This window comes from Ambystoma mexicanum, chromosome 2p (assembly GCF_040938575.1).
Source record: "Ambystoma mexicanum isolate Mex_15411 chromosome 2p, UKY_AmexF1_1, whole genome shotgun sequence".
Lineage (NCBI taxonomy): Eukaryota > Metazoa > Chordata > Amphibia > Caudata > Ambystomatidae > Ambystoma > Ambystoma mexicanum.
Window position 1 is genome coordinate 433,851,196 of NC_090923.1, and position 27,729 is coordinate 433,878,924.

Sequence of the window (27,729 nt, forward strand, 5' to 3'; positions counted from 1 at the left end):
ATCCATAAATGAATGACACAGCAGCAAGACTAGTGTAATGTACGAAGAGGGGCATATACATGCTTAAATGTTTTCCCCCCTCTCTCCCTACTGTGTGGGCCGAAGCGGCCTTCTAAGGCCGGATGGATCCATCGACAGGAGTCTTCGACGGTCGTTTCTTCACCACTGTCGGATGATCTCGATAGTTGGTTATACGGATTATAAAGGATAGTAAGAAAAACTGTCAGTTATTGGTATAAATCAATGACGAAAAGCCAAAAGTAGAACTCTGTGAAATAGCATCCGTCTACGATGGCAAAAAAAAACAATCTGAGGGACCTCGACGCGTGAAGGACCATGGGTAAAGTGGGCGTCACACTAGACATAGCATTACTGGCACGCCCTGTTGGCATCCCTTTTCGAAAACAACTAATATTCTGCAGCTCCCACTAGATGTCGGCCTATGCATGCCTATACATCTAAGCAGATTCCACAAACCTCAGTATTATATTATATTATATATATATATATATATATATATATCTCAGATGAAAAAAAGGTTATCCTCTAGGAACAAGTTCAGTTCTCAATGTCTGATTTAGGAGCTCCTGTAGCTCCTGCCAATTACTCTTAAGTTTGGTGTACTGCTTATCCTTATTCTCAACACTTTTCTTAATGTTTTTCTTAAGATAGTCAAAGTCAGAGGAAGGACTGTAAGAAACTATATAGTTTGCTTTCCACTTCATCCTTCTGGTGTCTGCTATATTCTTAATATGGGTGAGACACCAGCACTCTTGGGATCTTTCTGCTAGGCTCTTTCACTGAGCCTAGGGCGTAATATAAAACCTTAACTCACATTGTTTCTCAAAGTATTTCATTAAGGGATTCCCCCAATCTTCATCATTTAACTTTCACCATTTCTTCCATCCTTCATAACCTACTCTTTGAGGCCTTCTCAAAGCCTCAAGCGTAATATCGTCTCTCACTTTCATTGGCTTATGATATATATCTTTAGGCTTTTTCAATGTCCCCAACAACTGTATCGTAGTTTTCCCAAGATCCTTCATTTAAGAGATGCTCCCGCGGCGGTCTCCCACTTCTTCGTTCCAACATGGTACCTTCATTCGTAGCTAGTGGGGTTTGGGGTTTTGGAGCTCTTTCGGGTCTCTGGTCTTCAGTTGGTCCTCTCTGTGGTCCAGACTTGCTCGCCTCTCTGTGTTTCCGTGGCTCGCCGCACTAAGGTGTCTGTGTCATTGGACAGGCCCACCATGGTGCTTCTGTGCAAAATTCGAAATGCATACTGATCATAAGCCCCTAGTGGCGATATCAACATTGAAAGGTTTAGATGAAGTTTTTGCAAGGATAAGGCGATGGATATCTAGGTTACAATTGTATGATTTAGTAATAACATAATCAAGGCGTAACAAAATGATGCAGCTGATTGTCTAGAATGACAACTAATAAAGTTAACGATGAAGAAGGAACAGTTCTGGGGTAGTGGGAACGACAACTCCAGAGGGAGAAAGGGATGTGCTATGAAAGAGGACCATAAAATGCTCTCAATTATGAAGGGTTTGAATGAAAGCACGCAGAGTAGGAAATTACTCAAAGGAATAAATATGGACGCGTTGTGCAGCATAAAAAGATGAAGTATATGTACAAAACAATATCTTGGATAGGAGACAAAGTTGTACCACCTGAAGGAATAAGACAACGTTTAATTGATTTAAGGCACGATCGTCATCAAGGAATAGTGATTATGTAACAAAGAACCAGAAACGATTATTGGTGGCCTGGATGTGATATACAAATAGAGAGAGCAGTGAGGAAGTGTATCCTTTGTGAAAACAGTGATTAAGTGGGAGTGAGAAAGTTCCCATGGAAGTAACGGACATCCCAGGTAAACCAGGGGAAAAACTAGGAATGGATGTTGTTGATCCGATTTGGAGTGGTGGAATCCAGACATATTGTTTGGTGGAGATCGATCTTCTGACTAGATGGGTAGAAATACACATGTTAATACTAGGAGAGTGATTGAGTTTTTGAAGAGTTGTGTGGTCATGAGGGGTACCATTACAAAACTGGAACAGATAAAGACAATTAAGATCATGGGCGATGGAAAATGATTGAAATCATCATACATTGTATACGTTTTTTCATTAAAATCACATGGAACCCCCCAAACAAAGTGAGTTGTAGAACGATTCATCAAGGAAACAATAGGTGGGCACCGACGAAAGATTGGAGGAATGCAGTTAGGGAGATGGTGTTGGCACAGGTTTACGCCACACAGCACTACGGGCATCTAACCATTTGAATTCAGTAGAGGCAGAAAAGACTACACTAGGCCTTTCCCAGCATGGGTATGAAAGGATAATGCAGCGGTTATCAAAGTTGATGATGTGGAAGACAGGATAATGAAGAAACAAATAATGAACAAAATGTTGTATGCAGGACTGGGGTGAAGAACCAAGCATGTCGCTAAGTGGGGGTTTGGGTCAGAATTAATTTGCCCGTAGTATTCAGAAAAGAAGGATATAAATAATTGCAACCGATATAAGTTAAGAGTGTATTTAAAAACGTCATCTAGACAGAGGATGACAGGGTGTGGAACTTGGAGAGAATGATGATAGTGAGTGGAATAGGCAGCAGTGATGAAGAGTGTGGTAGTGAAAGATCTCAAGTGAAATGGGTTTCCTTGCCTTGCAACACTGGTTTGTCAAGGCCTAGGAGCGGAATTGGGTGCTGGAGACCAATGAAGATTATACCCAGTAGTGGAAAGAAGGATCTTTGTGAAGAAAGAGGGGGTGTGCAGTATCATGAAGAGAGACTCAGGAAGGTGCAAAGTAGAACAGGGCAGACGACGGTTTGAGATGAGGGAGAGAGGAAGAGGACGGTGGAGCTTCTTGTAGTGATACCTCTAATGATGTAGCAGATGCTATCAGAAATTAAATACTAAATGACTGCTTACCCTCTTCCACTTCCTACTTGCGGTCACTACAGAAAGCCATTAAAATGCATTTGATCTCTATGCAATCTAGTATGTCATTATCAATGTTACAAGCCACCTTCCAATGTCAATTACTTGATCTGTAAAAAATTTACAACAGGATCGTGTAACCCCGAGCAATCCATTTACTTCAGGGTCAACATATGACCGTCGAAATAGAATGCAGACACACATTACATGAGACCATACAAAGGAAGGTATTTACAGCTCAATAACGATTGTTTGCAGCAAGAGGTGTACACTGTACTGTGCCAAGACCCAGCACCAGTTTAGTGGCCATGCCCAAGCAAAGGGGTGTCCAACATTCAAATAAACATACTGGTTGTAACTGATGTAAGGAAGATAAGATAGTGTGAAGGCCATATGTTCATTTCCATCTGAGAAACATCTGAGCAGCATTCATGCCTTAACCTTTACTTCTAGAAATGAAGCATCTGCTCTAGTTAGTCCTTGTCTGAAGTTGCACACGTAATAACAGAGCTTAGGTTCCATGCATACCTCAAACCATCCAACTAAGCAAGGCCCCAAGTTGCAAAATACCACAAACAATGAAGGCTTTGGTGCCGGAGACATGTTTTAGGATAAAGGAGCAAAATTCTCATACATCATATTTTATGCTTTCATGTTGAGCCCCCTAAGAAACTATATTCAACCTTTAATTCTTTTTAAGTCTTCACCTGCAACATTTTCATCCTAATGAGTGCCACACTCCCCAGTGAGATGAAGGGAAAAAAAGATGTGTAAATCTGAAAGCAGCTTTTGACTCTGGATAGAGTTGTAGGAGTCCCTGAGGACAGAAGGCCTAGAGATGGAGAGGGTGGCAATACAAGAGGTGCCTCACAATGGTAACGTGACAAGAGTCGGTCGGGCTGTTGAGTCAATTTCTTTTAAGGATGAATGTCAAGGGGTTGTAAAAGAACCCATCAGATTTAGCCTATTCTTGAAAGATTTATAGGCATTTCTGGTTGGCCAGCAACTGGATCCACCAACGTTCAGTGGCTGGGTCACTGCACACAACGCAGTGCTACTTACTAGCAAGGACCTAGCAATTCGTAAATTACTCTGTGCCTTTTGTAATTCTATCATTTGCAAGAAGCTGATCATTAGAGCACAACAAAAGCAATAGGGATAGGCCCAGCTACATTCCACAAGAGGAGCTTTTGTGTAAATGGTAGACATTTGGAGGTAGTAAATTCGCCGATAATAAAATAGGGTGGGGTCCACAGGGAGAAATGTGGAATAAATTAGGGCCATCTGCCTATGGCATTCAGAGGGTCAATAGAACGTTTGAGTGGGAATTCTGCTGCTTGCGCCATTTGTGTGCAAATATATGGTGCTGAAGTCTGGGGCTATGCACCACGGGCCACAATGAATGTAGCTGTAAACTGCTTCATTAGAGCCCTCTTCATTGTCAAAGGGAACAACGACCAGACCCCTGTTTTTAGAAACTGGCGAGTGCCATATCGCCTATTTTATCACCCCCTTTACCAACTGCATATTGGATAATGCTAAAGATAAAGACTCGGATCTGAGTAAACCAAGCAACAATAGAAAGCTATTTCAAACTTAAATGTGTGCAAGAAGATTCCATGGCAGGCCTGGGCGAAAGAAAGCTTTGTATTCCTAGGGAAGTTTGGCATAAATTTTGAAATGTGAGAAAGGAGTATCCCAGACAAAACCCCCATGTTTTTCCTGGCATTTGAAACATATAGGGGATGGAGGCTTATGTTATGTTATGTTAAGTTAAGTTGTCTTATACCGCGCACCGTTACCATTGGCATGGTTTCCAGGTGCTCACATGTGGCTCTGCAAGAAAGTGGGTTGGGTAGATTAGTGGGGTAGGAGGGAGTAGGATAGAGGTTGCGCTTTCTGTGGGTGCTAGTACAACCCGGAGGAACTGGCGTTTTGTACAAGTCTGCTTTCTATGTGCGTTTGGATTTTGCGCACTGGGGTTGAGTCCGGAAGGGCAACGTCCAGTCGATGGGGATGTTCGTTTGCAGCAGTTAGTTTCATGGTGGATATGTAGGTTGTGTGTTTTTGTGAGCTTAGGCTGATCCATTAGATTTGTGAGTTAAGTGTGGGGTACGCTAGAGAGGAGTCAGGAGCAGGAAGGGTTAGTAGTTGGTGCAATGTGTTAGTACAAATGCCGGAAGCAACAATCAAAACGGCCATTGGATTATCTAGGGTCCCCGTTGGCTGTGCCCATTTTAGGTTAATTATTATGAACTGAATAAGCAGGTTGTTAGTCGTTTTCTGAAGGTGAGGTGGTCTTCTGTCGTTCTTATTGTTTCATAGATTGGTGATTAGACATAATGCAGGAATTTCCCTTTTTCTTATCGTTTCGATGTGGAGGTCACCTCTTGATCTTAGGTTTCAACCTCGTTGGTAGTGGGTGGTCTTGGTCTGAAGGATTTAGCTCTTGTCCATGCAGTGATTTGTGGATGATGCAGAGGGCTTTGAAGTTGATGAGTTTTTTTTACTGGGAGGAAGTGTAGACTTCTCAGGGCTGATGTGATGCGATCTCTTCTGTTTAGTCTCAGGAGTATCCTTGCTGCAGTGTTTTGTAAGAGTTGGAGTTTTTTTGTGACCCGTATCTGGCATTCCAAGTGTGATGGAATGGCCCGCCACAAACAACCACGCTGACTAATGAAAAGTCCAAGGGTGTTGATTTGGCAATACAGTCTGACTTTATGGTCAGTAAGAGATTTCTCTATGGTCTTCAGGACTTGGGGTGTTGGGACTAGAGCCGTCCCTCTCAGTCCGACCTTTCCCCAGACTTTTCCCTCCACCCTAGCCCAAGCATCCTCATCAGTGACATTAGTGTTGGCGGTATTGGCTCTATTTCTACGTCTGGTGGTGGTATCCCTAATATGATGGCTAACTGACTCCCTAGGGATCTTCTAGCTTTCCCTCTCCTATTCCTGCTTTGTAATCTCATGGTTAAGAAATGATGCCCTCTTTCACCCAACATCATTCTCACTCCTTTCACACCTGGCCCTTTCTATACTGGACTCTCAGGCTGTTCTCCTCCACCCAAATCACTGACCTTCTAATCTCACTCCGCAATTCCACCTCCACCCTTTGATCTTACTTCTTTTCTTACTCTGGTATTCCTATTGCTATTACCTCCAACTTCCCCACTGCCTCTATAAGCAGGACTTCCTTCCTCTCCCTCTATGACAATAGCTACTCTTATTCTCCACTCACTGTCACTACCAACCACTCTCCCACTACTGTGTCTATTCCACTACTACCAATCCAACTTACCACTGTCTTCCTCTCTCCGCACCTCCAGGGATATCGTGTCCTGCTCACCTCTTTCGCTGGCCCCTGGTCAGACCCCCAGGGATATGATGCCCTGCACACCCCTGTACTACCCGCTGCCTACTTTACTTCCAGTTATTACTACCACCTCTACCACTACCCCAGTTCGCCACTACTCCTACTCTACCTCTAATACTCACACTCTCCCTCTCTCACACAAACACTTCACAGACCCCCTCCTTAACAATAGCCTCTGTATAACAATCGCTCTCGTCTCCACTGGTGTCTTGTAAGTCTACGACCGCCTCCTCTCCTCCCCCAACTAACCCACACCTACACACTCACACACACACCTCCTTAAATACCCCACCCCGTCCCAGGATTGGCTACTTACCCTATCCAATCTGATATACTTGATTACACCGCAGCGCAAAATTAAAAATTCGAAAAGGTTGAATTTGAAATGCGCGCAGCAGTATAATCACACATTAGTTTCCCCGCCTCTCCTTACCCGCCCAACCCCCTACTTACCTTTTGGTGACACACTCACATGGATGGGAACCTGCACTGCAGTGTCCTTTGTTTTTTTGGGGGACGGGGATGCCTTTATTTTTCTGTCTTCCAGCTCCCCGATTCCATTATAGCAAAAAAGGGAGCGGGGGACACCCCTGCAACCCTCGCTCTGCCTGTTTGCTATACTGGGATAGTATGGTATAACATGTTCAACATTTTCGGCTGTCCAAAGGTTTAGTACAGCTGAAATTTGAACAATTCTAAATTTTTGGGGGATTCGATCCAATCACTTACCTGGCTTCAAAGGGGTATGACAGGGGAAGGGCATGAGAGGGCTTAAAAGGGCTGGTAAGCCCGCCCCTTTACAACATGGAGCCTAGTCCACCTAAGGCCCATGTGGGGGACTGCTGTTCTTAGGCTTTCCCTGAGGCCTTTTAATAATAACCCTGGTGGGCTAGTGGGCACCTAAATATGGTCCTTAAAAACATTCCCTGGTGGGCTAGTGGCCTTGTCCCTGCACGGGCTCCAGCTGACCCAGTCATCTAAAGCCACGCTCCTATGCTGGCCGTTGTTGTGGCTAGCGCAGCACCACCTGCGTTCTCTGCGTTCTCTGCCGGTGTTGTGGCATCTGGTGTGCCCCTTGCAGGAAGGCACAGCGCCTTCACAAGGCTTCCGGCATCCTTGCTCTGAGGCTTCTGGAGAGGCCATGCTGATTCCACTGCAGCCCGGAGGCTGCCATCAATGCAGGTAAAGAGGGATGGGGAGGGGGCCTGCCTTCATTCAAGCACCTGTGTGAGTTTGGGGCGATGCTGGCCCTGTCACACCAAGTAGAGGTTGTTTGAATGGTCGATTATTGTTTATACTAGGGAGATGATTTCAAGGGTTCGTTGTGGGAAGGAGAGATAGGAGAGTTCCCATCCAAGTAGGGTCAGGAGTTATAAGAATTTATTTGCTACAGCATTGACCTGTGGTTCCAGTGAAAGTCTGTTGTCCATAACTATTCCCAGATTGTTTACCAAGGCTAATGCTTTTGGTTGGGTTCCACACCCAGATGGCCAGCCCAGTTATGTGTCTGTTACTTGTCCTCGGGGGACAAGATCACAATTTCTGTTTTGGGCAGGTTGGGGTTGTTTGTTGTCATCCAGCTGTATATGTCGGTTAGGCAGTTGTGGAGGGCGCTGTTTGAGTCTTGGATTGTGGCTAGCCTGACTAGGAGTTTGGCCTCTGCATAGTTGTAGGTTGTCAGTCCATGGTATCGATGATTTTCATTAAGGTGGGACATGTAGATGTTGAAGAGGAGTGACGAGAGGCTGGAGCCTTGTCGCATGCCACAGGAGATGTTTTTGGTGTTAGAGGTAAATGTGATGTGACGAATCCCAGGATGTTGTCACTGCTTCCGAAGGGGGAGCCCCTTCCCATGAGGCCAGGAAGGTGAGGCTGCTACCCAATATTCCCCCTGGGGGTGGCACTCAATGGGTGGTTCTCATGGGAGGGGAAACCTCCTTTGGGACCAGTGACAACTATTGTGGGAGAACACGGTATCCCTATAACGCTGCCACCTCTGCTTCACCTCTTCCCTCTCCACTCCTACTCTCCTATACCATGTATTTCTGTAAAACAGAAAGAGTACTGTGACGAGGAAGATCTGAGAAGTAACTACTTCAGAACTCAATCAGTACTGGGACAAGCAGCGCAAAGCAAACCAATTTGCCCATTCTAGTGGTCAACGGCCAATTGAAGAAGCTGCGTTAAAAGCAAAGAAGGACTTGACAAAATGTCTGCCTTGGAGGAAGAACGAGACAGAGTACGCTTTGGAAAGAAGGACGGCAGACCAGGGAGCCGAGCAAGAAGGAGGTCGCTGTCAAGTTGGTCCAGTGTGGAAGAACAGCACGGAGAGCAGCAAGGAAGACACTCCTGGCATCACCAAAGGTTGGCTGCTGTGCAGAAGCAGTCCCAGGCCAAAAAGGAGGTGGGAGGCACAGCCAAGATGATAGAAAGATGCAGAGAAAGCCCCACCACGGACAGCAGGCGCAGAGGACATCCCGTGAACATTGTAGACCATGAAATAAAGTATGCTGATGAATGGGAAGGCACCCCAGGGGCCATGTAGAGTGACAGTGGGAACAGGCAAACAAGCCTAAAGAGCCACATGTAAAGGTCTGGGACCCTGTTATGAAGACAAAGACATTCAGAGAACTCCACTAAATAATAAATGGCAAATCTAGGAACCAAGTTTAGTGAGGTGCTGCTGGAAACCCGCTGTCCGAGACTGAGACCTACACCCACATAAAGCGAACTGTGAAAAAGACATTTACTAAATACAGTACTTGACAGGCGAGTAAACCAAGTCTGTAGGTGATACCATAGCTTAGGGAGTGCATCCAAGCTATTCTCATTCATTGCAGTACATGGTGGGAGTAAACCAGGTCTGCCAACCAGCGTCGGGGACCCACCACAGCATGGTAAGGGCAAAAGCTCATTGACTTTGCAAAAAGCCTGAATAAGGCTGGGGAAGAGAGATCATTCCCAACATTCAAGATTTGAACTGTCTTTTGGCCAGGGGAAGGAGCCCCCCCCCCTTTGGGTTAGAAAGACCCTCTTTTGAAACTTCGAACGTGAGGGACGGAGTTAGGATTCTGACATTGGGACTTTTGCTTCGGACATTCTGACACCAATTATTTTGGTTGAGGCAGGGAAGCCCCGAGTTAAGGCGAGATGACAATGCATTACTTACCGTAAAAGCATTTCTGATGGTTGTATCTGCTTAGATTCACATGCTGTGCATAGGTCCGACATCCAGTGGTCACTGCGGAGTATTGCATTTTGTTTTTCGTAGTCGAAAAGGGACGTCGACAAGGCGTGTCTGAAATACTATCCCTATAGTGACGTGCGTTGTACCCACAATCCCTCACGCGTCGAGGTCCCTCTGTTTGTATTTTTCTGCCCTGAGGGAGCCTTCTAGACGTGAGTGAGTACAGAAAAGAGAGATATAAAAGGAAGTCTATGTTCCTTCCATCCGAGCGGGGAGGAAGGGTGGGCGCATGTGAATCTAAGCAGATACAACCATCAGAAATGCTTTTACGGTAAGTAATGCATTGTCTTCTGATGTTTGTTAATCTGCTTAGAATCGCATGCTGTGCATAGACTAGCGAGCAGTACCCGGAGTTGGCGGTGGGTTATGAGAAGGAACAGTAGAGAAAAGATGTCTTAATACTGCCTGTCCCACCTGGGAGTCAGATCTCGAGTGTGCATCTAGACAGTAGTGTTTTGTAAAGGTGTGCACAGAACTCCAGGTAGCCGCTTTGCAGATGGACTCAAGGGGAACATTTGCAATGAATGCTATGGACGCCCCCGTGCCTCGAGTAGAGTGTGCTCTTGGCTTAAAGGGCAGTTCTCTCTTAGCAAGAGTATAGCAGAGAGTGATGCATTGAACAATCCATCTAGAAATAGTGGACTTTGAAACTGCATCCCCTTCTCTTCCTGCTGCCACTGAGACGAAGAACTGATTAGTCTTCCTCAGTGGTCTGGTTCTTTCCATGTAGAACATGACCGCTCTGCGCACATCTAGTGTGTGCAGAGTTTTTTCTCCCAAGTTGGAAGGATTTTGAAAGAACGTTGGCAGTTCTATAGACTGGTTTACGTGGAATTTCGAGATGAATTTCGGAGCAAACCTTGGGTGCGTGCGTAGAACCACCTTATCTCTGTGAACTGTAACGAAGGGGTCTAGAACAGAAAGAGCCTGTAGTTCACTTACTCTCCTGATGGAGGTGATAGCTATTAGAAAAGCAGTCTTAAGAGTGAGGTGTTTAAGAGATGCTTTGTGCATGGGTTCGAATGGTGAGCCCATGAGTCTGGTAAGTACCACGTGAAGGTCCCATCCGGGAGCTGGGTCAGCTATCGGGGGTTGTATTCTCTTTACTCCCTCCATGAAGGCCTTTATAACAGGGATTTTCCACCACGACACTTTGAGTTGGGAAGTGGTGTATGCAGAAAGTGCTGCTAGGTGGACTTTAATGGAATTGAACACTAGACCTGAATCCAATAAGTGGGTCAGGTATAGAACAATATGTGTGGGAGAGCAGTCAATCGGGTTGATGCTTTTTCCTCTGCACCAGATGACAAATCTCTTCCACTTGCTAGAATAGCAGTGGCGAGTGTTAGGTTTTCTGGCTTCCCTGAGGATGTCCATGCATCTCTGTGGGAGCTGTAGATGTCCGAATTCTATGATCTCAGGAGCCAAGCTGCTAAGTTCATGTTCTGGGGCATGGATGTAGAGTCCTGCCCTTGTCTTGTGACAGCATGTTGTACGGGCAGGGGAGTTTCACTGGGGGAGATAGAGACATCTCCATCAAGTGAGCGAACCATGGCTGTCGGGCCCACATTGGGGCCACCAGTATCATGGTCACTTGTTCCTGGTGCATCTTGTGCACCACCTTGTTGAGAAGGGGAGTCGGGGGAAAAGCGTAAACAAATTTCCCTGACCATTGCATCGACAGACCGTTGCCCTTGGATTGGTTCTGGGGGTACCTGGAGGCGTAACTTTGGCATTGTGAGTTCTCCAGGGTTGCGAACAGGTCTATTTCTGGGAATCCCCATTGTGTGAAGACGTCGAAGACGATGTCTTCGTGCAGTCGCCATTCATACTCTTCGGGCAGGGGGAAATCTCTGCTGAGTTTGTCTGCCAGCAGATTGAGTTCCCCTGGTACATGTTGTGACAGTAGGAACATGTTTTGTTTGAGAGCCCACTTCCATATATTTTGGGCCAGTTTGGACAGTCCTGGAGAGTGGGTGCCCCCCTGCTTGTTGATGTAGTACATGGCTGTGGTGCTGTCTGTAAGGACCAACACAGTCTTGCCCTGTAGGTGTTCCTGGAAGGCTTTTAGCGCCTTGAACACAGCTAGTAGCTCCAGTAGATTTATGTGTTTGGAAGCTACGTTCGGAGTCCACACTCCGTGAGCAGTCTGATGGGATAGGTGAGCCCCCCATCCTGTGAGGGATGCGTCTGTGGTTAGAGTGGCTTCCGCCGCAGGTGTGGCAAAGGGTTTCCCTCTTTCCAGGTTTTCCTTTGTCCACCACCATAGCGAGAGAACCAAGGCCTGCGAGACCACCACTAGATCGTCCCATAGTCCGCTGGCCTGACACCACTGGCTGTTGAGCCACTCTTGCATAGGGCGCATGCGCAGGCGCGCGTGAGGTACCAAATAAATACACGACGCCATCATGCCTAGCAAGCACATTGCTTTGCGTACCGTCACCTCTCGACCGGTCACATATTGAGGGATCTGAAACAGCATGTTTTTGACTGTCTCGTTGGAGGGGAAGACGAGGCCGCCCTTTGTTTGAATTAGAGCCCCTAGGAATTGTTTGATTTGGCTGGGGTCTAGGCTGGACTTCTTTTCGTTGATGGAGAAGCCCAACTGGAACAAAAGGTCTACAGTCTTTTGGGTATTGGAGAAGCATGTTTCGTAAGAATCCCGTTATGAGCCAGTCGTCGAGGTAAGGGTAAACTGGGATGGACAACCTGCGCAGGTGGGCCGCTGCCACTGCCAGTACCTTCGTGAATACCCTTGGTGCCGATGCTATGCCGAGGGGTAGCACTCTGAACTGGTAGTGTTTGCCCTCTATCATGAACCTGAGGTATCTTCTGTGCGCTGGCAACATTAAAATATGAAAGTATGCATCTTTCATGTCCAATGTTGTCATGTAATCTCCCTGTGATAGCAGTTGGATCACTTCCTGTAAGGTCACCATACGAAACTTCTGGGGTTTGATAAACTTGTTCGCTGGGCGCAGATCTAATACAGGGCGCATGGTTAGATCCTTTTTGGGTACAAGGAAGTACACTGAATAAATACCTTCCGTTACCTGAGATAGAGGCACGACCTCTATGGCTCCTTTTTCCAGCAGTTGTTGTACTTCTTGGAGAAGGGTGGCAAGGTGTTCCGGTGTCATGCGTCGTCCCCTCGGGGGTCTGTATGTTGGGGAACCGTTAAATTCGATGCAGTATCCGTGGGCTACGGTGGAAAGTACCCAGCGGTCTGACGTTATTCCCTCCCATGCTGGAAGAAAGGATGTTATCCGGCCCCCGACCGGTGTTGCATGGGAGGGGACGCGAATCTTCGCGTCACTTGATGTTGGTGGGGGCTTGGGAGCCTCTTGGGGTGGACCCCCGACCTCTCCCTTTGCCACGACGCTGGCCTCTTTGGCTGTACTGCCCACTATTGGTCTGGTAATTGGTGGCAGGGTACTGTTGCTGCTGATTCTGCTGTTGGCGTTGGCCACGAAAAAAGCGTTTGTTGCCATAGCCGCGTCTGGTAGTGGGCTTAGAGATCTGGTCAAGAGTTTTGATAGTATCGAACTCTTTTTTAGCCATCTCCAGAGCCTCATCCACCGCTTTCCCGAAGAGGTTTGAGTCTTCAACAGGTTTATTTATTAAAGACGCCTGTGTCTCCGGTTTGAACCCCGAGTTGCGCAGCCATACATGGCGTTTTAGGAGTATTCCCTGAACCAGGGAACGTCCCGCTGTCTCTGCAGCATCCAGAGAGTTCTTTACAATACTCTGGTTGACCTGGGTTCCTTCGCCAATAGTTGATAGCAGGCGTGTACGTAGTGGTTCCGGCGCTTCTTCGGCGTCTTTGCGCAGTTTGGCCCACTGCGCGTCCGCGTAGCTAGCTAGCAAAGAATTGTTGTTCGCAATTCTTGCCGAAAAGGCAGCCGAGGATGTGACTCTCTTTGCAAGGGCATATAACCTCTTGCCCTCCTTGTCAGGTGGTGCCTCGCTAGTGGACAGCGGCACCCCTGCCCTCTTCCTTGTATTAGTTACTACAAGGGAATCTGGAATGGAATGTCCCCTGATGTACAGCGGGTCTGAGGGTGAAGGAGTGAAAAGTTTTTCAATTCTTGGATTAACTCCTCTGATTAGTGCGGGTGTGGATAGCGAAGGGATGATTCTTCTCTTCACTGAAGCGAGGAGGGGAATGGTCTGGCTGACCGGGGGTTTCTCCTTAATTACTCTTTCCACAAAGTCTAATTCAGGAGAGATCTCCCCAGTTTCCAGTTCGAAATGTGCTGCTGCTCTGCGCAACAGGGCATTGAATGTGGGCTGATCGTCAATGGGAGACGTGTTTCTAACAGGTGAATTGTCTGGAGGATTTAGCTTCAGGACATCAGTGTCTGAATATACTGATGGGGATTGCCAGGGATGAGAAGGTCCTTCTTCTGGATTTTCTCCGAAGCCTTCTCCTACCATGTCTGGGCTGTCTTCCAGACCTTCCTCCTGGTTCTGTCCCTCTTCATCGTCTACAAATTCATCCACCTCCTCCAAGTATTGTTCCTCACAAGTGAGGTCATACACATTATGGAAATCTGAGGCTGTGTCCTGCTGGGGATTGAATAGTCTCGGATATTTGGCCCTGGGGTCCTCATGAGGCCTTTCTCTTGTTCTCTTGGGAGTGGGAGGGTTCTGGGTGTTCATAAACCTTTCCATTTTTTCCATGCAGAGATGGAGCCTTTCCATGGTTTCATGGGGTACCCCTGAGCGGTCTAACAGGGGAAAATTAGTGTCATCTAGCTGAAAACAGCTCGACCTCTCCCATAACGTCGAAAAAAAAGTGTCCCGTCGCCTTCCGAAAAGCCTTCCGGTGTGCTGGGGGTCCCCCCGACTGAAGGGGGTAGTCCCTGTCTTTCTTCGGGCTTTTTCGGCGTGTCTTTCGGCGTACGCTTCTTGGCGTCGGCTACAACGATCCTCGTCAAGCTCTCTGATACTCGTTTGTCAGCGGAAGGCTGTGGTTTCGACGTTACGGGTGTCGATCGTTCTACGGCGGCGTGCGCTCTCTGCTGGTGCGCGCCGGCCGATGGTTTGGGGGCGGCACCCTTATTTGGCGAAAGCCCAGTCGCTGGTCGCGGTTGCGAGAGGGGCTTCGAACCTGAACGGTCCGAGGGGGCCGCCGGTGGAACCTGCGTCTCCTTGGGCGCTGATGCTTTCTTCGTCTTTGACGAAGAAGAGCCATGGGTTGTGTGCTTATGTGTGGTATCGTGTGCGTCAGTGTCGCCGGGGTGTTCATCCCCATAAGCAGGGCGTGAGCCGAGCCCGTCGGGGCCGGGGACAGATGACGAAGAGCGCGAGCGCTCTTTAGAGGGGTCTACGACTTCCGTAGCGGAGGTCGTGTTATCACGTTCCTCGTCACTGTCGGTGGTAGCAGCGGCGGGTGAAGAATCGGCCTTAGACATCGCGCAGGCCGCCCACCTCTTGACCCTACGGTCTTTTAGAGTCTTTGGCTTAAGAAGCCGACAAGCCGTGCAACCCTCCTCTTTGTGATCGAGGGGCAAGCAGCGGTTACACCGTGAATGCTTGTCCTTCCAAGTAAACTTGCCCTTGCAACGCGGGCAAAACCTAAAGGGTGTCCTCTCCATAGCCGAGGCAATAAATCGTGATAACGACCCCAAGGGAAAGGAAGGGGAAAAGGAAAGGCATTCTCAGAAAAGAACCAGAGATGTCCCACGACCCCACTCTCCCTACTGTATTTGGCCTGCGAGGCCAGGCCACGTGTTCGGCAACGCCGAAGGATCTCCTCCGCTCGTCCCCTCCGTCGAAGATCTTGCTCGGCGGAGACAGCTTCACAACTGCGTCGAGGGAGGAATCGATGTGTTATATATTAAATAGGAAAACGACCAAAGGTCGAGGAGATGAAATCTGCAATGTCTCTCGAGGAGCTCCGCGTAAAGGCGACCAGTAGCTGTGCGGAAAAAAAAATCTGAGGGACCTCGACGCGTGAGGGATTGTGGGTACAACGCACGTCACTATAGGGATAGTATTTCAGACACGCCTTGTCGACGTCCCATTTCGACTACGAAAAACAAAATGCAATACTCCGCAGTAACCACTGGATGTCGGACCTATGCACAGCATGTGATTCTAAGCAGATTAACAAACATCAGAAAGACTTTTCTTTTCCTTTTTGCACTTGAATAAAAGTTTCAAATAATCACCATCACCCCTCTGTGTCAGTCTTACTTATGCATCCTTACAGGGGCCGTAACTATACAAATGGAGGCCAAGAAGCTGTTTGTGCAGTTTAGATTGGGCTGTATAGCTGTTAAGTGGGGCAAGGTACCCAAGACACAATCCTGTAAAGGAGAGGAGACTGTTGGGGCCATGGTGCACTTCTTAGTCTTAAGCTGTTATTGCAGATGGAGACGGAAGGGGATTTATTCCCCCACTTTATGTCAAGCAATATTAACATGTGTAAGGAGGCCATGGAATAGGTGCATTAACCAACGATGGGGTTAGGGCAGGGCAAATGCTATGTCACTGCTGCTTGGCATGCAAGAAGGGACCTTATTCCCTAGATTTGGGGGGCATGCTAACACAGAGACAGGGACATGGTGGTGGTTTTATGTAGTTTATGGTGATTGCATGTGGCTTCATATAGTTATCTCTTTATGGGTTGTGGTCCAACCATTATAATTTGAGTGTATATTTCTATGATGATAGCGTTATATTGTAATGGCTTTTGCAACACAAAACAATGAGAGATAACAAGCCAGAGGGAGATGCAAAGAGAGACACATGGAGAGGGGAAAGAAGAAAAGCTAGATGAAGCAATACTGGGCCCCAGAGAGAGGGGGACTGATTGACTGAGAGGCTGTGGATTGTAATGAAGGACAAGGACTGTGATCATTGACGATGGTAATGAGAAAGAACAAGTGAAAAGGAGAGTGAACAAGGACAATAAACGTGGAAAAAAAGACTGACAAAGGACAGTGACAAAGGACAAGGAACATGACAGAAGACTGACAAAGGCCAAAGACAAGGACTATGACAAAGGAGAAAGGACATCTGTGGCAAAGGACTGCAACAAAGAAGGCCTGATCGTCAATATCCTTCCTCTGGTCTCCTTCAAAGTAGTAAGGCTTCTATATGCCAAACTCAAACACACCAAGATAAGATTCGTCCTCAAAGCATTAATGCATCTACACTAGGAAGGAAAAAAGCAGATTTACAATTACTCATTGACCCAATACGAGAATCCACATAGACAGGAGTACTTGGCAAAGTTGGCTATGCCAACTTTCAGCAAAAACGTAACAGGACGCATTATTCACATTGCTGCTTAGAAACATTGAACATTGGGAAAATTGCACCCATGCAGAAAGACAATTTTCTCCACATACCTCTGCCAAGTTACCTGGCACGGATTCAGTGATACCATCCTGTAATGTATACATTTTACAAATGCATATCGAAAGTATTTGGAAAGTAAAGTACTTACCAAGCAACTGAGCCAAGTAGTGTATGATAGAGACTCCAGACTACATTTCATTACAAGCCATTCTAAAACCGTGGTAATTATTTCACTTAGCATTCTTGGCAAGACTTTCACCTGAAATTGTGAATTCCCGCCAGAATCCCTGAAAAGGTTTGCTGCTGGCGGACAAATAAGCAAACCAGTTGCAACCTTCATGACTAACAAATACCTGAAAAATGAATACAAATGCATTCTGTATTGGTTGGATTATGTGCACAAACAGTCCACTGAGACAGTGGAACAGACATTGCTTACAAGCAGTCATTGTAAATTGGACTTAATAGCAAATCCGAGAAGTGCTGCAGTGTCTTCCATCATTGCCGGGTGCTCCCCACAGAGCTGAAAGATAGCACAGTACCATTGTCTGAGCCCCTCTCTAAAGCACTTATTTCTTTTTCAAATGCTTGTTTCATTCAACAAAAGATATTAAAATGTTTAAGTCCACCAGGAGGGGTATTTTCAATAGTTTAAAATTGAACTACACAATCAAATTAATACAAAGTGGTTGCTTGGGGACTGCGTGCACTTGCATTTGTGGTTTGCGTTCTGACAGAATTATACAATACATTTATTTGTTGCCATCCACATCTTACCTTGTCCTTCTGGAGTTTCGCCAAAGGGATTAATTTCCACTTGAGTGGCATCAACTTTCAGAAAGAGATTGTACAGCTTCTTAATTTGATCGGCAGCCTATAGTTCATCAAATGAAATTTAATTACAGAACTGAAATAATAAAACATGATTAGCATCTGTAAAATAACAATAATTCTGGATTGCTTGCCTTCTTTCATTACCAATTGAAATGACTGAAAAGGTCAGCTGAATGTTCGTACATAACATATCTTTCTACTTGCATTATTTATTCTTATATCAGATTCCTAAAAAGGATTTTTTTCGTGCTGTATAAAGGGAATATGATTTATCCACTTTATGCAAGAGGCCACTACTTCCAAAACATTAATTTCAGTACTTTAAAAACCCTCAAAAAGTTGAAACACCACCAGATGACTCGTTATTTTGTCTATCCGTGGTCAGTTGGAACAGGCATTGAGCAGATTTAAAAATATGGTTTAAGTGTTTAACAATGCAAAACAATTATCTAATGCACTTTTGACCGCATAGCTTTGTCAATGGCAGCACTACAATTACCATATACTCATAAGTAACCTGCAATTTCAACTAAAATATTTATTGTTTTGCCTTTCGTTAAAAAAAAAAAAACAATTAAAACAAACTAGCAACATTCTTCTTTTAGAGGATTCATTTGAAAAGTCATGCGGGAAACATTATTGTCCAATAGTGAAAAAATCAGCACCATCAGGTCCAACTTTTACCTGGCAAACAAACTCAAAAGGAACCCAACAATCGCACCACAACATTCCCCACATGGCATTACTGATGCACTCTTGGATATCATCATCTCACTCAAAGTCAAAGATTAAAAGGTAACCTCGGATGTGTTGCGAGGGAAGTAGTTGCTTGTGCTTGGAGGAATGTTGGTGGATTTCGACCATCAGTGGCATAAGAATATTGTCTGCATAAGGAGTAGGTCAGTGAATACATTTAGTGGCGGCATATGAAACAGGCAATAAGTATTCAGGAATGTAGCATTTATAGGTATGGGGAGACCCACGATAGCAGTGGAATTCCCACATGAACCATGAACAATTTTGATATAATGGGACTGCTCACAGTGTTTTCAAAGGACTAAAAACCAGCAGTAGTCCTTAATTATTTCAAATGCAGATGTCAATGTGACACAGGTTGTCAATACTAGAGTGAAATTTCAGATTTTACACTACGAGAGGCTATTAAAAAAAAAAGAAAAAAAAAAGTCCCCCAATTTGTGAAGAAGTAATTCAGTAGATGGCACAAGTAAAGAATGCATGCTATTGAGCAGGTGCCTCCTACTATTCATAGAGAGGAAAGTATTTAGCCCAACCAGGGATGTAGTAAAGGCGCCTCTGGTCACAGCGAACAGAAAGTCATCTCCAGGAATTCAAAGTGTGGGCTAGTAAGAATCTGGATTAGGATATGGTGGGAGGGAGAGAAAAGGTAACCGTAGCATAATTTGTTCATGAAAGTATGTCATTTACAAAAAGAAAACCTGTTTGAAAGAAAATAGACTCGCGCATATATTTTAAAGGCCAATGCATTTTTGGTTGTAAGCCTTCAACTTAGTCACAACTGAGTCTCCACTCCTTCTGACTTGCATATCTAGATAACCCATTCGCCAGTGGGACAAAATAAATTACATTTTGTCCTCTGGTGTTTGTTAGATTTTTGGAGGGGATCTTTGAAAGAGAGGGTTTGCCTACTCAACTTATTTTGGTGTGCTCGATTAGCATTAGAATAAATCAGGGAGGTGTTGGAAGCATATGGGATCAGACAGACGTTACTCCTGTTGCTTTTCATCAAAAGTAATGGCTTAGTGTAAAGGTTCCATCGTGTGGTGAAGAATCATCATCTTGCAGCAATGAGGTGACTCGCTTGTAGAGAGGAATTGTAAATACTGTTATACTCTAACCTTATAACACCCCATGCCTCATTTGGAAATATTCTTTCGAACTAACACAATAGAAATCATTTGCACTTTATAGTATCCCCCCCTTGGTTGACGGAGACACCCACTAAATTCAGACAGCGAAGGGAAAACGGGTATGTGAAGATTTAATCGGCTTCAGCCAAGCAAGCAAATATTAAGTATTTACACAGACAATATAGGCAAAATAGAGCAATATACAAATGAGAATGGATTAGAATCAGTTTATCTACAACGTTAAGGGAAGAGAACATATTCAACGAATATTAATATAGGGAAGAGTAGTCAAAATATGGCGGTAGATGTTATGTCCAAGTGGAATACAAAGTTGACATTGTTTGGCGGTAAAGTTTGGGTGAGTGTATGGACTGGAGGAATTAAGGACAGTGATTATAATACAGTTTAGCATTGGGTAGGTTTCAGAGTATGTACTAAATATGTTTTTTAAATGCTTTTAAAAAATGGATAGTATGTGGTGATTTAGGAATGGTTGCGAGATGCGAGTGTGTGGATCTATTGTGATGGACGTGAGGCATGGTAACAGAACACACAAGTCAGAAGAGAAGTACAACATTTAGCTACTTTGTCGTGATGGTAATGAATATGGCCTATAAGTTATAAAGGCATCAAAATCGAAATAATGATTCCTATAATAGACGTGTCAGGCTGGGTTAACTCAAATAGTCTCAATGGCCCAACTATGGGAATTCAGGACTTCACAAGGTTACCATAAAATATTAAACAATTTCAGGGTTATAGCGCCAAGCTGGCTTCTTGACAATCTAAGGCCCAAGGGACATAGCACCCTCCTCAGTGCTTGGCAATTCGAGGGCCTAGGAATACAGCGCCCTGCTGATTTCTTGGCAACTGGATGTCCTACCAGCAACTCCTCTTTCCCCTTGCATTAGAGTAACTGTTGGGCATAGATAGTCTCAGCATCTACCTCCAAATAATCCTCCCAGGCTAGTACCCAGTAATTGTAACACATGGTGGGTTGGTCGATAATGATCCCAATGGGAACGAGGAGTTTGCGTTGCATGCCATATTGTAACTTAGGTGTAGTTAATGAGAATGGGATAATTGTTACCATTAGTGGTACTTTGTGTTTAGTTGATACATTTTCGATTCACACCGGCGCACAACATGTCAAATCTGCAGATACAATATAGAAACAATGGAAATGTGTGGCGTGCCACGTAGTGCCTAAAGATGGGAAACAAGGAGCTTCATATGCGCAAGCTAGAAAGAAGATTTGTACCTGCAGAAACCACTGTGAAGGGACGCGGTAGTCTTGAACATACATGCACAGACATGCATATACAGGGGTCTTTAGGGATAGGTGTCTGGGACAGTTCAAATCTGTATGCCGAGAGTCCCATCATAGCTAGGGATTGTGCAGGCCCAGAAACCTGGGCGGTGGAGAGATAAACTCTGGGTGCCCGGGAAAGCTGGTTGAGCAAGGTTGCAGGCTGAGGGAAGGCAGCGAGCAACTACAATATCATCAAATGCTCAGCTATGGCCAGGCTCAGGTTTTTACGATTTGGTACTGTTGTGGAGAGGAGATGAATGAATAAAAGTCCTCAGTGCACACTGAAGACGTGATCATAGGAAAAAAAGTCGAAGAGAAATGTTTTGATGGCTTTCTCAAAGTGACACAGGTCAGGAATGTTTCTAAGATCAAGTGGAATCGAGTTCCAGATGAGCAGGGAACAAACATCAAAGCTAGTACCGCCAAAGTTTTGTAGTTTATAATGCAGTTGAGAACGCTTTTCCAGAAATATTAGAGCGAAGGGCCCAAGTAACCGAAGCCTTCTGAATTCTTTTTGCCAAATACATAGGAGCTTAACTAGACAAGCATTTGTATGACAGAACATTTTGTGGCTAATTCAGTGTTTAACCGGGTGCAAATATAAAGATCTGGGAGCATGGGATATATGTTCTGTTCTAGAAATACCACAAACAGCTCTAACTGCATTGTTTTGAACAACCTGCAGTGTCTCGATGTTTTTGGAGGTACCACCAATTTGGCTGTTGCAAAAGTCAATTTTAGAATTGACAAGAGCTTTAGCCAGTGTGGCAAAATTAGTAACAGACAAGTATTGTTTAATCTGTCGTATGAGCTTAATGGTGTATGCGCAAGTAGCTTTAATGTGAGAAGCATGCTTTTTCATATTGAGGATGGCATCAAGAACAACACCCAAGTTTTCAACCAGAGGCTTGCTTTAATGACGAAGTCTGAGATGATAAATTGGTGGTATTTAGCCTCAAGTTTAGCTAGGCATTTGCTTTTGCCCACCAATCTGAGCTGTTTTGTTCCCATTTAAGGCAACAGAGTTCGTATTCATCCACTGTTTAATATCATAGGTCTGATCTACAACACAGCAATCCCTTTCATAATCAACATTCAGTTCTTGGACCACCTGGTTGTCTATCGGTTGTAATTCGTGTATATAATGCTGTGATCATCCAGGAGGTTGAAGAGAGGACGGTGTATAAATTAAAAAAGTTAGGCGAGAACTCCCCCGTGGAACTCCACAAAAAGTGTCTCTGGTGAGGACTTCCATTCTCCCACAGCCACTGTTGCTGATCTAGGTCCTAAGAAGGAAGCCAGCCAAGAAAGAGCAGGTTTCAAACAAATAGCTATTTCTTCACAAGATCAAAAGCCACAGAGATCAAACAGCAATTAGTAGGGCTATCCGTCCTGAATCCACAATATGGGTTAGGTTAGCTCTGAGGTCCAACATGGCAGTCTCGGTACCATGTTTGACTTGAAATCCTGACTGCAGCGAATCCAGGAAGTTAGATTCTCCAACATAGTTCTGAAACTGCAAATATGCCGCCCTATCTCAGATCTTCAACAAGAAAGTAATTTTCGTGATGGGGCGAAAACTATTCACAATACTTGGATTCAATGTTTCTTTTTTTAAGATTGGGGTGATCCATACATTTTTGAGAGAGGATGGCACCACTGATGACAAGAAGGAAAGATTAACAATGTTAATGATGAAGGGAGCTAGACAATGAATGGCATCTTTTATAGTGCTGGCTGGACAGACAACACCCGGGCAACAAGACGGTTTGAGATTGCTAACCAACTTCATAAGCTCTTTTTCAGAGATTTGAATGAACTAGAACTCAGACTTAAATCAAAACTAAGCATTGCATCTCAGGATTACTATTATCCGGAACCAATATGCTCGGATCCGAACTATGTGCTATAATCTTGGCTCAGTATGAGTAAAATTTTAAAGCAAAGCCTTGTTGGATTTCCAGACACCAGGCGTTAAATTTTCTTAACAGACAGATACATACTGATTTTACCCTCAAGCTCCTTAAGGATGGAGGAAAGTTCTTTCGGACGTCATTTGGCAGAACCAATTCTACATTCAAAGGGAGCCTCTTTAGCAGAGACAATAAAGTTCTTATAATTGAGAACTGGCATACGATATGCTGAGAGAATCGGCTGGTAGATTGAGTTGCGACAAGCTCTTTCAGCTTGCCTTATTGTTTTTCTCATTACAAGGATAGTATCAGTAAACCAAGTGTTATATACAGTTTCACGATTACTCAATTTTGTCACAACTGGAGCTAAGGTATAAATAGCCTGAGTCGTGATGTCCAAAAATTGATTGGTGAGAGAACAAACCTCATCTGGGTAAGTAAAATTATCAATCAAGGAGTGAATTGTATTACTGAAGGTTTCAGAGGAGATCTTCTAAATATAATAGAAATTATCGGAGGGGTATTCATTTTGGCTAGCTTACCAGGAGGTACAAGCGAAAAGGAGATCAGAAAGTGATCAGACCGGGGTAAGCCAAAATATCTGGTTAAGTAATATTCAGGTTAAAGCTAAGAACCCAGTCCAGGGTGAGCCTTAATCCACTGAGTAAGTCCAGTGGCTAACAAGGAATCAAGAAGAGAACTTGCCAGTTGGTCACCATCGTGATAAGCCCAATGGTTACAATTACCAAGTATTAAAAGGTGAGAGGAGGGTTTCATAAAATCTTGTGTGTAATCTTAAGTACATGGGAGGCTGTAATTCACTGTCCAGGGACGTTGGTCACCTGATGTGGCTAGAAGCCATGTGTGCTCAATTGGTAGTTGCATAGATAGTGTCAAATGAGGATGCCAGCAGGTCTGGCTGGATAAGATACTATTTGCCAGTTCAAAGGAAATGTGTTATTTCTCTCCTGCCTCGTATTGTTGAAGTGTTCTTGCAAAGATCATGTGCATCACGATTGGGGTTAGAGGCCCTTGGTCATGTGAAACGGCATCCATTTTATATTTGTCTAAAATCTCATATTCTTTGCTCACTCTCAAGACTCCATTTTAGTACATTAACTCCCATTTTGTCAGCTTTAATATTCGCAGCCTGAAAACTGCTGAGCACTTCTGAATACATGTTTTTACAAAGAAATGATTAGCTCAGTGATTTGTGCAGGTTCAACCTTTGTACAACCTTGACCAGCCAGGCACGGCTAAGGCAGGAGAAAACACATGCCTTCCTGTCTCCCATCTCTCACAACTAATGGCACAAAACTACAAATATATGTACCAATAATAAACAAAGAACTGACATGCTGTGTACATTCCAAGAAGGAAGAATTTAAACAAACTGCCGAGCGGCAGATGCGCGTGCACTTTAAGTCAATGCAAACATAGATTAGATACCTTGAGTGTCTCCTTGTGCTGGGGTCGGTCTGACCCTTGTAACTTTGTGAACAGTAAATCTGTGCAAACATGACGTATATTAGACATGAAGGCATTTCGGAGAAAAATGTATACGTTGAAGGCAACCCATAAACTGTCTCGACTTTGACAACCTAAGCAAGCTAGAAACTGTATATAAGGCTCTGTAAGCCACAATGTAATTGCTCAATTTCTCTATGGCTGTCCGACAGACATAGTTGAACCTGGGTCAGCTTGAAGCGAAATTAACTCGTGTCTGATGGCCTTCTATTATTTGCAGTACCAGGTTCTTGATTCACAATTTGGCGCCCAGGACATGGGGCTCTTCCGGAGATGATCCATTGCTTTTCGAGGACGGAGTAAACAGACGCAAGGACCAGTGAGTACCGGGGGCCCTTGCAAGGAGGTGACAGTGTTTCTCGCAGTCTGCTACTTGTGATCCACGTCCGTCTCTTCGCCCAGAGGACATCACGGCGAGTGTCCCGAACCGTAGGCAGCGACTGGGTATCACTTTATTAGAAGACCACCAGCCACGACAGGGCAGGGGTTCCTTTTGATGGGGCTTGATATGTTGAATCAGGCGAGTTTGTTTCAAACTGTTCTGATATAAAAATATTTTGCCAGGTACAACTCGTTTTTGAAGTAAAAGTATAATGCCTGGTTTTGGCAAGATGCGCACCTGTTGGGCAGCACTTTGTTACAATAGAAAACAGTCAAATGATTCAGAATATAGTCAGCCGTTACCGCCGGAAGGTTCTCCAGCATATGACATGTACATTAAGTATGAGTTAGGAGTGATCGTTTTTAATAGTATTTGGCACCGCCAGACCAGACATGAGCCAGAACTTCAGTGGCTGTCCCTTTGTTTTTTGAACTAGCTAGAGTACAACACTTAGAGCCAGTACTGTTGCAGAAAAAGGGTAAACAGGCCGCTTTTGATGAAGTTCGGCACTGGCACTAAGAATCCACCCAGCGCCTCAAAAGTAGGGAGAAATTTGTGCGCAGACACATTACCAAAACAGAAAAGGCTTTAGCACATGACCAGCAAAAACAGGACGAAGCTCTTAGGGCTATGGATAGGGGCTTTCAAATAGAAGTACAGAAAATGAACCCATCAAAAGATTTGCACACATCTGATGAGTTAATAGACAAATTGTTGAATGAAAGGCGAGCACCTCCTTCGGTACCACCCCCCCTATGTTCCGCCACCGCCTGCACGAATACCACCAGCTCCTGACATACACACAGTTGGCCCGCACCCCCTTCTGCATTGGAATTGCCCAAAACCTCACCCCTGATCTCTCCTTTCATTCCAATACCCCTGTTATGCAAAATACACGCTCCCTCAGCACTCAGAGGCCAGGGCTTCGAAGCGCACTAACAAGAAGAGTAATGGGACACTTAGAATTGAAAGCAGAAGAATATATGTTAAAAGAGGATTAATCGGCTACTCTTAACTTTTTGCCTGACTTTTCTGAAGAAAAGCAAACATTTATTAGAACATATGGGCGACGTACTTGCACAGCTATGGATATAACTCACTGATACCGCGCTATCCGCTACCTTACAGCAACTATTCAGTTTGCACCCTCACTCCATTGGAAGGAGCACGACATCACATGTCCAACTATTCTTTTTGAAAAATGAATTAGATGACTTCTACCTAGTTAGATTTTGCCCTACATTAGATACATTATATGTTCAGAAGAGTACCCTCCCTACTGAAGAGATGCGCATCATCATTAAAGATGCGCTCAGATGGATTCCGGATGCTTCTATCTCCCCTATGGAGATGCATGACATTGTCACTCAATATTCCCCATCCATTCAAAGGAAAGTGTTACAAGTTATGGCTGAATATTTGCAAGACAAATGCCTTAAAAATAAATCGTGCTGTCCAACAGATATTAGGACAATATACAAAAACACGACACCCCCGCCAACCTCACTGTCCCTTGACCTAGATTTGCTCCTTAAAAATAGGTTTGAGAATCCCACTGCACAATTACCCATGAGAGACGTGCCCCCTACTCTTGTACCACAGAAAGAGGAACCGGGCGAGGAACGCCAAGGATTATCGCTGTGCATTATATCTCACAATTTGTACATGTACCCTTGTCAAGATAGGAAGTTAACACTCTTAAACAGTCCATCCCAGATATCAGAAAGAATCACACAGGATTTTGTGAAGAAATTGAGTCCGTTTTAAACTCCTCCGTTTTCACTTTGGGGGACATAGACTTGTTATTCCGGGTCACATCACCTGCAGATTTATGGAAACCGGTCAGAACCGTAGACTGTACTACTGCATTTGGAAATGCCTGGGCTGCACTTAAGCTGGCAGATAGTACAAGGAAGGCAGGAGAGAAACCTCCACAATGCATATGGACATTACTTAACCAAATTGTGAGCAAACTTAAGACTTTGGTGCTGGAGAAAGGGATTATTTCGGATAAGGTGATCGTCTACATGCAAGGGAAGTTAGAGGGGCCACAGAATACTTTAATAGGAACGAGCAAGTGTTTTGGGATTTTAGTGGCCAGGATGTAAGTACTGAACAAGGGAAAAGATTGTTTGTTGATACATTTGTACGTTGCCCGAGATTCAGTTTCAAATCACTGCCTCTGAAAGTGCATGGCAGACTAAATCACAATCCAAAATCATACATATGACCCAGGTATTATGAGAATAGAGTGAACAGTGAGAAGGACAAGATTGAAAAGAAAAAGGTTGATTTAAAGACTAGTGTAATCTTGAAGGAAATTGCAAGGGGTCCAAGAGGAGCGAATGCCCAACCTAGGGGACAGTTTACCCCACACATGGGAACTGTGAATGTGAACCAGTGCACCTACTGTAAGCTCTAAGGCAATTGGCGGGCACAGTATCCGATCCTCCAACAGAAAGCAAATGGAAAGTCCGGTAGAAGGCCGAGAGCACGTAGCAATGGCATGCAGCAGCCAAATAGAAATCAGTTTGCCAAGAACCAGCAATATGACATTAATGGGGTTAGTGAAAACAGGCAGCAGAATACTAGGGGCGCAAACCTTTTCAACAACACTACCCATACTTATTTTTCTGAAGATTTCACATCCGTCACATTTTATTTCACTAGGACAGCCCAAAGCAGGATCTGGAACCCACCCCTATCCCCGTAGACTAGAAAGGACCCTACGTGAAAATGAAAGATGGGGATAGGGCACACTTTTCTGGTGGACACAGGAGCTAAAAAATGCTCTATTGACCACTTAGGGGTTCCAGATTTTCCCCTGTCAGGGAAACAAAACTTATCAGTAGGGTTCGCTGGTACCCCGGTGGTAAGCCCAGTCTCCCAACCAGTGCAGATTTCTTCAGGGCCTTTCACCGACGTGTCTCCTTTTTTGTTAACAACCAACTGCAGTGATAATTTGCTGGGGCTGAACTTATTG

General features: G+C 44.9%; 1 protein-coding gene across 2 annotated transcripts in view; it reads right to left on the minus strand.

Annotated features, from left to right (window-relative positions):
- The window catches only part of SUCLG2 (succinate-CoA ligase GDP-forming subunit beta), a 732,334-nt gene that overhangs the window by 399,349 nt on the left and 305,256 nt on the right, over positions 1-27,729 (minus strand). For both annotated transcript variants that reach the window (XM_069643788.1, XM_069643789.1), the window contains exon 7: positions 17,667-17,763. In XM_069643788.1, the coding sequence (XP_069499889.1) occupies positions 17,667-17,763 (97 nt within the window). The remainder of the gene's footprint in view (positions 1-17,666; positions 17,764-27,729) is intronic.